Source organism: Zingiber officinale, chromosome 4B, assembly GCF_018446385.1.
Source record: "Zingiber officinale cultivar Zhangliang chromosome 4B, Zo_v1.1, whole genome shotgun sequence".
Taxonomy (NCBI): domain Eukaryota; kingdom Viridiplantae; phylum Streptophyta; class Magnoliopsida; order Zingiberales; family Zingiberaceae; genus Zingiber; species Zingiber officinale.
The window spans coordinates 117939799-117952460 of record NC_055993.1 but is presented as its reverse complement, the minus strand read 5'-3'; the positions used below and the strand labels follow the sequence as shown (position 1 = coordinate 117952460).

Below are 12662 nucleotides of genomic sequence, written 5' to 3'. Positions count from 1 at the left end.
CGAGCCGGAGGCAACATGGAAGATATATGTGGACGACTCGTCCACTCGGTAAGGCAGCGGAATTGACATACTGCTTATCTCACAACGGGAAGACCGGATGCAGCTCTCCATTCGGTTGAATTACAGAGCCATCAATAATGAAGCAGAGTATGAGACATTGATAGTCGGCCTGCAGGCAACCCGGCATGTGGGAGCCGCTAAAGTCCTCATCCACTCGGACTCTCAGTTGGCCGCTCAGCAGCTATCCGGGACTTTCGAGATAAGCAATTCCTCTACGCATAGGCCTTCGAAAGGCTTAAAATCAACTTCTAGGAGGTCATTATACAGAAGATCTCTCAATCGGAGAACCAGGCGGCGGATGAGTTGGCAAAATTAGCTAGTTCGCTGTCCCCGATCGTCATAGGGTAGCCGATCGAACAAGTCTTGCTCGTGGCGCACATCGACCGAATGAAAGGAATTACCTTCTCGAGCGACTGGAGGACAACCCTAATAGAGTTTCTGCGTTCGAGAGTAACGCTTTCCGATCCAGAAGAAGCTCGCTTGCTGAAGAAGAGGGTCGGACGATTCAGCTTGGTGGAGGACTAGCTTTATAAGAGAGCCTTCGCGAGGCCCTTACTCAAATGCGTTAGGTCGGAGGACGTCGAGTACATTCTGTGAGAGGATGCACCAAGGCTCCTTCGGAGGTCATCCGGGCGGCCGCGCATTAGCCCGAAAGATACTCCTGGCCGGATATTTTTGGCCGACCCTCCAAGAAGATGTCGCTTGGACGGTAGTCACCTGCCTATCTTGTCAGAAGTATCATGACCTTCCGCACCGATCGACCGAGGAAATGAAGGCGTCCACAATCTCTTGCCCGTTTGACGAATGGGGCACGGATATCGTTGGGTCCTTCCCAATGGCCACCGGTCAATGAAAATTTCTGCTCATCGCGGTCGACTACTTCTCGAAGTGGGTGGAAGCCGAGCCTCTCGCAAGATTAATCGAGTAGATGGTCATTAAATTTGTTTGGCAAAATATCATTTGTCGGTATGACATCCCACGCTGACTCGTATCAGACAATGGGAGGCAATTCGTAGGTCAGGGGCTCAGGGAGTGGTGCGAAGGCTATGGTATCCAACAAGCCTTCACCTCTGTGGCCTACCCTCAGGGTAACGGGCAAGTCGAAGTCACCAATCGGGAGATCCTCAGGGTTTTACACGCTCGGCTCGACCAAGTCAGAGGCAGTTGGGTCGACGAGCTCCCAGCGTATTGTGGGTCGTTCGCACGACTCAGAAGGAGGCGACCGACGTAATCCCCTTCCATCTAGTATATGGCGGCGAAGCAGTTGTCCCCGTGGAGGTCGGAGTAGAATCCGATCGGGTGCAGCACTACGACGAAGGAAACACCGAACGAAGGCTCATGGAGCTCGACTTGGTGGATGAAACGCGGGAGAAATCAGCCGTTCGGCTCACGACGTACCGGCAGCGGATGAAACAAAACTACAACCGGAGGGTGATCCCAAGGTCCTTCCAGGTCAGCGATCTCGTCTAGAAGAAAGTGAAGTCGGTTGGCGAGTCACCAAGCTCGAAGCCCTATGGGCGGGACCCTTCAAGATCATGCAAAAGCTCCGTTCGAGCGCATACTACTTGGAGGATGAAGAGGGAAGGCAGCTCGAGAGGCCATGGAGCGTGAATCATCTCCAACCCTATAGAGCCGGATGAGAGGTGCACGAGTGAATACCATGTATTTTTGTATGTTTCCTAAGCGCAGGACAAAATATGAATAAAAAGCGAAGGCCTCTTGAAATGTGTCTCCTTCAACGGTCGAGCGACGACCTTAAATGCTTGTCTCCATCAATGGTAGAGCGGCAACCTTAAACGCATGTGTCCATCAACGGTCGAGCGGCGACCTTAAACGCTTGTCTCCATCAACGGTCGAGCGACGACCTTAAACTTTTGTCTCCATCGACGGTCAAGCTACGACCTTAAACGCTTGTCTCCATCGATGATCGAGCGACGACCTTAAACTCGAGTGTAAGTTAACGGTCGAGCGACTACCTTAAACTCTTGTCTCCATCAACGGTCGAGCGGCGACCTTAAACGCTTGTCTCTATCGACGGTCTAGCGGCGACCTTAAACTCGGGTATAAGTCAACAGTCGAGCGGCGACCTTAAACGCTGGTCTCCACCAACGGTCGAGCGACGACCTTAAACTCGTGGCTCAATGAGTGGGCAAGCATAGACGAATAGCCGACTATGAGCCCAGGCTACCCAAAAGTCCGAAGTCTTCAAGATATAGTTAACGGTCGAGCGACGACTTTAAACGCTTGTCTCTATCGACGATCGAGCGACGACCTTAAACTCGAGTGTAAGTTAACGGTCGAGAGGCGACCTTAAACTCTTGTCACCATCAATGGTCGAGCGACAACCTTAAACGCTTGTCTCTATCGACGGTCGAGTGACGACCTTAAACTCGGGTATAAGTCAACGATCGAGCAATGACCTTAAACGCTGGTCTCCACCAACGGTCGAGCGGCGACCTTAAACTCGTAGCTCAATGAGCGGACAAGCATCGACGAATAGCCGACTGTGAGCTCGGGCTACTCAAAAGCCCGAAGTCTTCAAGATATAGTTACCGTTCGACACTATTCTTCGAAATACTCCAAGACCGATCGGAGGTTCATAAAATCATAACAACACTGAATACAAAAGGGATCGGTCGGCGAGATAGACTAATTACGGATGATCAGAGTCACGAGGCCACGAGTTCATGCAATGCTCAAAGAGAAGGGGAGTCGAAAAAATATTCAAGGAGATAAAACTCGTTCGAACGGATGAGCATTCATTAAGACTTCAAAAATTTTATAGAAATTTTACAGGGACTCTCGGCCTCACTCAAGGTAGTCCAAATCGTCGTCGGGCAGCGCTGCAGTGAGTTTATCCTGGCTGATGATGCTACTGGTCAGAGCTGCCGGCAGATAGCCACCCTCATGGAGCTGGTCAATCGTCCCATCGATGGCTAGATCGAAGAGGCGCAGAGCCCGATCGGCGACCTCGTTGCAAACAACCGAGCGGAGGTAATTCTTCTTCATAGCCTCGAAACGGCTAGGCTCGGCTTCTTGGTAAGTCTTCAGGGCCGCTCGGGAGGCCTCCAGCTCGTCCTTAGCGGTGTCCAGTGCAGTATCCTTGGAGGCGAGTTGGTCGCGAAGGGTCGTTTCTTCGGTCGACCGGCTGTTCCGCTCAGCGACCAAGAAGTGCTCAGCTTCCTTGAGTTTTTGGGCAAGGGCCTGGGCCTTCTTATTCTTCAGCTCGAGGTCTTCGATGGTCGGATTCTTCCGCGCGTTGGTTGACTTGATTTTATTGTCGAAGGTGGTGACCTGCTTATTGAGCCGAGCCAGAAGAGTAGCCTACCCGGAGCTCTTTTCCCGTTCGGCCTTTAGAAATTTGTTGCTCTTCGCCAGATCGGCTGGAAGTTTGGCCACCTCGGCGTTCATCCATTCTTGAGAGACGGAGGATTGGCCGCTTGACGCTTTCAGTTTCTTTATTTCCTCCTCCAAAACGGCGAACATTTAGCATATAGTCAGACTCTCCACCCAGTACTGCAAACAACAAAGCGAATATAAGCGTCGATCGGAAGTAAACTATGCAAATGCAAAACTCACCCTAGTAGCCATTTGGGTGTGGCTGTCCGCGAGTGCCTTCGGAGGCATCACCGTCGCACAGGCCCGAACGTCTTCCCATATTTTGGCGAGCGACCCTTGGATGATAATTTGATGCTCCAAAGCTCGGGACTCGGCGCTGGATTCGCGCCACTCCTCGGTTGGCAGATGCAGAATCGTCGTAATGTGGCGTTGGCCGCTCAGAGCTGACTGTGCAGAAGTGGCCTGCCCGGACGACCATGATGAAGAGGCCGGCCGGATGCCCGACTTCTTGGTCTTCGATAATGGTGGCGGAAGGCCACCGGCGGCGCGCAGACCATCCCCTGAGGCTGACCAGATAGGGAGGGCGTTTGATCCGACGACTCAGGGGCAGTGGACTCTTGGATGGGAGTAGGGGTCGACGTCTCCATCTGTTCGGCGGACCGCACCCCGAAAGTGGCAGAGCACAATGAAGGCTCCGCCCGGCACCTCTTGCACCTGATTAGTGGTTCAGCTGAGGAGGCTGATCCTGAAGCTCCCTCCACTTCAATGACCGGCTGCCGTTCGGAAGGTTGTGAGCCACACTCGCCCCACCACTGGCCAAAATGTGTGTCCCCTCGCTCTCGTCCTGCGACTCCTCTTGTGAGTCGACCGGCTGCAGGCCGTAGCTCCCCAGTTCTTCCATAGCGGCCACATTGATCGCGGCATCTGTGAACTTCGCCTTACCGGCTAGACGTGCGCGCAGCATGACTTCGACTGCACGAAAGAAAGAAAAATCAGTTAGAATCAAAGAAAGGAGTAAAGTGATCGCATATCTAGGCTGAACGGAAGCTGGGTGCGGATCGGACTCAGGCCGAAGATATACATGACACCCTTCAGCAGCAGCTTGTGGATGTCGTATTTCTAATCGGCCAACATCGAGGCTGCGTTGAGATAGTCCGATCGGCTCTTGTACTTCTTTAGTGGAGGCTGAGTCGCCACGTCGAGTTGCCAGTTTGTTGGGAAGTCCGGCCGCTCGGGAAAGCACACAAAAAAGTACTCCTTCCAGTGTTTGTTGGAAGTCGACATTTATCAAAGAAAACCAAGTCCACTCGGGCTTAGAAAAGGAAAGTCCCCGGCTCGAAAGATTTGGGATAATAAAAGTAATGAAAGAGTCGGGGAGTGAGTGAAATGTCGTGCAGGTGAAAAAGAACCACCACTCCGCACAGCAGTCGAAAGGAGTTCGGCACTAGTTGATGGAGGGAGACTGGGAAATACTTACGTACGACGGAAAAGAAAGGATGGAAGGGAAATCGTAGACTGGCTATAAAATAATCTCGAAAGAAGGTGATACAATTGAGCGATGGAGAATTCAATCGATCAGAAGGAGAAGGAAGGATGACTTCATATTCGGGAGGAAGTTCAAATGTGGCTTTCAGACTCTCTGTGTCGCCGGCGTCAAATCGAGACTCGGTAGAAGTGTACCAGAGCCCCGACATGCCGATGAGAAGCTGCAATGAACTTGTCATTGCAAAAACAAGAAAGAAAGAGAAGGAATAAAGTGGCGGAATGGTCGCCGGAACACTGAGACGCCGAATAACTCGAGAACGAGGAAGAACAGACGTCGGAAGACGTGAAAACAAGGGGAGACAGGGAGAAAGCTTACTGGACCGAGATTGCCAGAGGAGAAGTAGAGGAGAGATGTTGCAGGAGCATGAAGAAGCTGGCGTCGAATAGCACAAAGATGAGGTTGCGAAGGAAGAAGCGGCAATATGCACAAAGTTATAAGCCTCGGGGTCAGCCGACCAGAGCCGTCCGATCTAGGTCGCGGAAACCCAGGCCGAGATCTGACCGTTGAATTTGAACCACCAAACGTCACATCACAACGGATATCCACCTGTCACGTCAGGCATGCGGCGGTAGTGGGCAGGACATGTGGCGCATCGCCACGAGTCAACATTTAATGACGGCATGGGAGTGCGCTCAGCCTTAATGCGCAGAAATTTGCATGATTTCCCAGAAATCTAGGTGATGTAAGCCTTGCTCGCGCTCGCCCAAGACAACCCAAGCAAAGATTTTATAAGTACAAACCTTCGTTGTGTCGATCGGATTGAGGGAGCATACCTACGGCCGAATGACAAGCTTCAACAGGCTGATCGACAAGGAACGGTCGCATCCTGATCAGAAACCACATAGTGTTGAAGGCCGATCGGGAGAAAATTTGATCAGACAATTGTCCAGTCAGTCGGACTTACAACCTTCGTCGACTAGACTTGAGGGGGACGCTTGTGATGTGGTGATGATGAGCGGTCCCACCTCGCGGCGACGGTGGAGGTCAAAGTCAGGACGGTCAATGCGTGGATGGCGTCGGTCGGCCAAGAGAAGTATGCCCCGGTCGGGGAGAAGCCTCCGATCCACCGTCTCCTTCGACATGGGGAGAGGTCAAACGACCGACGCTCAATAAGAATGACATGCAGATTCCGGGCCGAGCGGCTATCTCGCTCGGCCTAATAGCAGAGCTCGACATTGGTGAACAGGAACTTCGGCCGAGCGGCTACCCCGCTCGACAAGACAATAGAGCTTGACATCTAAAGAGTTCAACTTTGACCGAGCGGTTACCCCGCTCGGCCTGACAATAGGTCTCGGCAGTGGCAGAGTGGAACTTCGGGCAAATGGACAAGCACAGGAGTAGCAAGGTTTTAGCCGACCGGACGAGGCACCAGAGCGGCGAGATCCCGGCTAAGCGGCCAACCCGCTCGGCCTAGCAGTACACTCCCTCTGATATCCAGCGACATCCTTTTGGGAGTTGTTGCCGCCGACACCGGACATGGACAACCGGAAGATAGTACGGCGGAAGTTTCCACTGTCACTTCAGAGATATGCTCGACCCGTTAAGGTACTGTGTCAGGGACACTTTACTGACAAGTCTTTTCAGAAAAACTTTGAGAAGCGTGCCCATCTTGGGAAGCATGCACGCGCACTACTGAATCTCTATATAAAGGGGGGTCCAAGCATCGACGGAGGTACGCGATATTCACTGTTTGTGCTACAGTCTTCTTGTTGCTCCGCTTTCCACTTCATCGCCGGTGACTGACTTGAACGTCGGAGGGCCAACGCCGGGGACCCCTTCCTTAACTCGGCACTGACGTAATTTATGTTGCAGGTTTGAGTGGAGTTTACAGGAGATCAGCGTGAGCGTCACATCCTCAACTTTCCGTTTTTTCGATTTTCGGACAGGATCAATAATGATTGAAATGAAGGAAAATGGGAATAAAATACAGAAGAGCATCATGTTTTTATTATAATCCTAAGTTATTTCTAAAATTTAAAGAAAAATTTTATGAAATGATAATTAAATTTGTCATGTTATATGGAATTGAATAATTACTCTCATAAAATGGATGGATAAAAAAATAAAAATATTAAAGAGAATCCAAATGGTATCTATTAACGAAAAATTTATTTAAATATGAATAATAATATAGTAGAATAGGAAAAACCCTGGTTGTTTTGTCTGGTTTCTCCTTTCATCTTTACTTATTATACATTAAAATATCAATATATCAATATGATATATTGTTTCCATCAAAGCCTGAAACATCGTATGCACTGAGAAAGTAAACCAAAACATTTTTAGTGGCAACATGTAACAAATGAAAAATCAATTCAACCAACAAAATCAAAGAAATTTGATGATAATTACCTTATTTGATTACTTACTGCATTATTTGATTACAGACACTGCAGAGGCGAACCAAAAAACAACAGACATCCAGGGGATCTGTTGCTACCGACACTACCATTATATCTACAATTCGACATTAAAACTGAGGGGGACACTACAAATCAACAAACTCAAACAACAATATTAGAGCTGAACAACACCAAGAAGCAGGCCACTCTTCCCTTGTCACATGACTATCTCAGGCTTCAAGATGCTGGATTTGATTTCTTTGTGTGGGAGTACAACCCCTCCGTTGCTGTATACCTCGTCGGAGATGTGGACGTCCTCTCCCAGGATGGTCATGTTTTCAATCCGTGCCCACTGCCCTACTGTTGAGTGCCAACCGATGATACTGCTGGAAACGCATGTGTGCTTCTTGATGCGAACACCTCTCATCACCGTGCACCTTGACAGCCTGACTCCAGACTCAATCACACACCCAGGTCCAATGGCAACATCTGGCCCAATGAGGCATCCCTGTCCGATCACAGCAGTCTCATGGATCAGAACGTTCCCTATGATATGAGGACCAGTAGCTAACTTTGTCGATGATTTCTTCCGCAGAGAGTCCAGATAGAGACGTAGGCCTGTGATGTAGTCCTTCGGCTGCCCAATGTCCATCCAGAAACCTGGTAAGACCATGGCATAGAGTAGTTTCTCTGATGCAATTTTTGGAAAGACTTCCTTTTCAATGGAGGTTGGTTGCAGGTCAATACGATCTAAGACGGATGGATTCAGCAAGTAAATCCCTGCATTGATCTTGTTTCCTACGAAAATTTTTGGCTTCTCCACGAATCTATCAACCCTCCCGCTTTCGTCATCCATAACAACCACACCATATTTGGATGGCTCATCAACCTATCAAGTAGAAAATGTCAGGCTACTGGCACAGAGCAAAAGAATGAGCGACAAAGAGTGTTATACCTTGGTAACCATTATCGTTGCCTCGCCACCATGCGATCTGTGGAACCGAATTAGTTCAGCAAATGGGTATTCACTTATAACATCACTGTTGAGGACAAAGAAGGGCTCGCCGGAACCATCTGCTAGCTTATCTCTTGCTAAAGCCAAGGGACCAGCCGTGCCGAGTGGTTCAGTCTCTTGTGAACATGTGATTTTAATTCCCAGCTTATCCTCAAAATCCTTAAGAAAACTAATCATAACCTAAACGATAACAAAATTAGGTAATTTCCTTCAAATAATAGGTATTAGTTTCAGTCTCTTGGAAACATGATAGATCAATGGTTTCCCATACCTCAGGTTGATAGTTGATGGCCAAGATGACTTCGGTTACTCCGACATCCTTAAGAGCTTCGATCTGAACAATAATTGAAGGAATAAAACCATGAAGATGCATCATTTCACCAGAATGATACTGAAACTCTACGGAATACAAGGCACAAGCATACCAATTTCTTTGTTGTTCAAACGAATGATTCAGAAAGAAAACTTAGGTAAGAAAAAGCGTAAGAGGAAACCTAAGATGTTGAAAGATTTACTTACCGCATTACAAAATTAACCAAACAAGCAAACTGAAACCCAGACCTTGACAAAAAAATGTCAGCATAATAGTAATCGATTTTCACAATCCTTTCTCTGCCCAGATGTAACCAGTAACAACCTTAGATATTTTAGAAGAGAAATACGTTTAAAGCAACTTCTTATGTATCACCAAAAAGACTATCACATGGTATCTCATATCTGCATTTATTATAAGTAGCAAGCAACATGGTTGAGTTTTTGCTATAAATAATAGCTGGGAATTTTTTTCCCAAAGCTCATGGAGAGTTTTTTTTTCATAGAATTCTAGAGAGAATGAATGTTCTTCCACTTCACTTGCCTAGTTGCCTGGACAAAAAAAAAAGCATATACCTGATGGAGGATCATTGGTTTGTTGGCAAAATCAACGAGTGGCTTTGGGAAACTGAGTGTCAAAGGTCGGAGGCGGGTGCCAAATCCCCCAACAAGGATGAGCGCCTTCATGGTGTTTTATTGCTTTGCTCCTATTGACCAGCTGGAAGATCTGGAGACCCAAATTTATTAATCCTTTCAGAAACTTACGCTCTCTTACAAGAAGAGGTAAAAGGAAGAAATACAGGAGAAAAAAAAATGAAAAAGGGGGGGGGGGGGGGGGGGGAAACTCAATCAGATCTCATCCAAGACCTTGACAACTAAAATTTCGTAGAAATTTCACAATAATAAAATTGTGGGCACTCTAACCCCTATCGATCGCAGAAGCACGGAGATCTCAAACCTAAGCTCGCCAGATCTGTGCCAGGAAAAGAGAAAATAAACCTACAGCTGCACGCTTTCAGCATTTATTCTCCAGATCCAATCCCTGGAACTCCACAATTCCCCTCTAAGAAAAAAAAATCGAGAATTTGCGGCGATTGAAGCAAGAACCAGCGGGAAAAGAACGAGCGAAAGAACAAACAGGGCACAATGAAAGGAGGAGGTCAACATCTCACCGAAAGGCCTCTTCTCCTTCGGAATCCCGGCAGGGCGACGCGAATCCCGGAGAAACTGCGGCGATGTCTCCGCTGGCCAAGAGGAAGACCACGACGAGGTCCTCAAAGCTTACCTTCTCCCTTTTATAGTCGGCAGCAGAGTCAAAAACATGTGCATTGAACTCGTTTATGACGTCATAAAGTTGATAATTAAATAATTTTCAGACGTGGCACTCTACTAAAAGAAAAAAAATAAATAATTTCCATTTTTTAAAACAAAGTAGTTTCATTTCATTATTTATTTTATTTTATTTAAATTTAATAAAAATAAAATAAAAATTAAGATAAAATTAGAAACTGAAGATCGGGAGAGTAAAAATTGGATCGAATAATATAAAAATAATGATATTAAATTTGAGTTTGAAAAATACATTATAATATTTGAATTCAATTTAAAATTTAAAAATTATAAATAATTTTAACTCAAATTCGATTCATAATAAATTTTGAACTCGAGTTCAGTTTAAATTGTTGGAATCTTAATTTAAGTATAGTTTAAATAATTTAAATTCAAATTTAGTCTGAGTTATTAGATAGTATATTTAAATTATAATTATGTAAAAATAATTTGAGTGGGGCTCAAATTTAATTTGACTAGTAAACAGTTTATGAATAATTAAATAAAATGTTATAAATTTAAATTCAGCTTAAAAAATTATCAAACATGTTAAAAATATTTATGTGAGATGATCAATTTACAAAAGGATTCAATTAGCCTACACATCCAAATTTCACAAATGAGTGAGGACATGGAATAATAGTGTGATAAAATAATAATAATAGTAATAATAATTAATTAATTAAAACAATTTAATTTAATTTTTAATATTATTACCTTTAAGTGCTCTTCAATACATACTAAACTGGATGCTTTAGGAATATACCTTGTTGAGTCGCTAAAGTCGAGTATATTTTCGTTTTATTCGATTTTTATTTTAATGGTTGCTTGACTAATAATAAATAGGAGATAAAAAATAATAATAAAATAATTATTTAAAAAAATGTTGATAGAAGAAGGAAAAAGGGAATTTATTTAAAGTGTTTCTCTTTCCAATCGTCCAAATTAAAATGGATTAAAAATAAAAAATAATGCAATAAATTTAACGGTTTGTAAAAAAAAAGAAAGCTTTTTATGAAATTTATGTCCTTTTAAAAAAAATTGTCTGCATTGCCACGTGTCAGTTTCAGTTCCAGGCCAGCCCGTTGCTTAGTTGTAATGTTGCAATTAATGAATTAATATATAAGGGAAATAATATAATTCATGTTAAAAATTAAGGAAAGGAAAATGAAAAATAATAAAATATATTACCATGTTGGTTTCAGCACTTTTTTCAATAAATAAATTTAATGGATTTGAAAATACCTTAAACTTTGTTCTTTTAATTTTCCACCTCTTGAAATTAATATGTCATGGCAAATTATCAAATATTGTTTTCAATTCTGCAAGAGAAAAAAAAAATCCCTAATGGCCTCTCCCACGAGTGCTGCGCTATTGAATTCAAATTTCAAAGCAGTGAACTCATGGTCAAGCTTGTGGTCCTTGCAAAATCATAGCTAGAGTGAAGGAGGTCATGGTTGTCTGCAAAATCAAGGCCAGACAGTCACAAAATTGCGCCAAGAGGCAACACTCGGTTGCGAGTTTGCAATCATGACCGCTTGGTTTAAATTTAGTGGTTGGTTTGCAACCTAGTTGTGATTCCACGATTGTAAATAGGAAATTTGGGTCATTGATGTCAATATCAAAATCATTTGGTCGAATGTGAAATGACAACTCTACTGTGAGAACCGCAAAATGCTCAATCTCACCATGTTTCCTTGAGTTAGTTTTTCTCAATTGTATGTTTTTTTACCAAGAGGAGAATAGAGTATTTTGAGAAATATTAATAAATATAAAAAGATAATTGCATATTTTAAATATTTTTTAAAGTTGGATACGACTTAAATTGCCCAAGAAAGTTTTGATTTACCTTAATTTTCCAGCGCCAAACAAATCCTTAAAGCAAACATTAAAGCGATTTAACAAATTCTTATATACATTAAAGCAACTTTTTATATTAGTTATGACATCTTTCCATTCAACCTGCATGGTTAGGTCAATTTCCACCATATTAAAGTGTCCTTACAAAAAAAAAAAAAAATCACTTAGAGTATACCTTATGTAATATCTGAATGTTGCTACAAAATATTTAAAAATAAATAAATAAGAAAATTAGAGTTTGAATTCCAGTGGGATAATTTTAAAGATTGACATTTGAATATGTATGAATTATACTTTAAATGTATTCGATAGATAAATTAGGAGAAAAAATATTTAACTTTAAAAATGAGTGGAATGAATCTCAACACTTGCATTGCTTAAAAAAATATATATCACCTGTCATTATTTACTTTCATTTTCTCCTCCTAGTCCTCCTCCTAGATATTATCCCCGAGGTATGGTGTCGCAATAAGATATTCAAGTTGTCACCTAGGTATCCGCGGTTCGATCCCCAGCTACGGTGTATTTGTAGGAATTTTCCTCCAAATGGGGAGCACAATCAAAGGATGTTGAACGTCTGAATTGGTTGTCGCGCGCACTTCCTGATTTACCTTAGTGGTCGGTGGGAAACTTCCGTGGGGTCGGGTCGGTCACCCCCTGGGATAGTCAATGAGGTTAACTGAGATTATCCTTTTTTTCCTAGATATTCAATTATTCAATTCGATTAATTTTAAAAATGACCAGTCCAATTCTATGAAGATTTTTTATTGATCATCATAATAAATTTGAAAACACAAACTAGTGATGAGCGCCTTAACAGTCTAACATCCTAAGTTTTTCATCCCATGGGAAGAAAATA

General features: G+C 44.1%; 1 protein-coding gene across 2 annotated transcripts; it reads right to left on the bottom strand.

Annotated features, from left to right (window-relative positions):
* Positions 1-7282: 7282 nt before the first annotated feature.
* LOC121976194 (probable mannose-1-phosphate guanylyltransferase 1) lies at positions 7283-9900 on the bottom strand. Of its 2 annotated transcripts, XM_042528264.1 has the most exons (6): positions 9787-9878; positions 9539-9677; positions 9191-9341; positions 8574-8636; positions 8243-8482; positions 7283-8176 (listed from the first exon to the last, which is right to left on the bottom strand). In XM_042528264.1, exons 3-6 carry the CDS (start codon positions 9299-9301, stop codon positions 7505-7507), a joined length of 1086 nt encoding a protein of 361 aa, XP_042384198.1. In that variant the 5' UTR covers positions 9302-9341; positions 9539-9677; positions 9787-9878; the 3' UTR covers positions 7283-7504. The 2 variants fall into 2 exon arrangements, with proteins under 2 accessions (XP_042384198.1, XP_042384199.1); XM_042528265.1 differs by lacking the exon at positions 9539-9677 and having other exon boundaries at positions 9787-9900.
* Between the last annotated feature and the right edge of the window lie 2762 nt (positions 9901-12662).

Excerpts from the sequence above, each read along its gene's own strand:
- LOC121976194 (XM_042528265.1), bottom strand. The coding sequence starts at position 9,301 with ATGAAGGCGCTCATCCTTGTTGGGGGATTTGGCACCCGCCTCCGACCT. Across the intron at positions 8,483-8,573 it reads CCATCAACTATCAACCTGAG|GTTATGATTAGTTTTCTTAA; the intron begins GTATGGGAAACC and ends GTTATCGTTTAG. Across the intron at positions 8,177-8,242 it reads CAACGATAATGGTTACCAAG|GTTGATGAGCCATCCAAATA; the intron begins GTATAACACTCT and ends TCTACTTGATAG.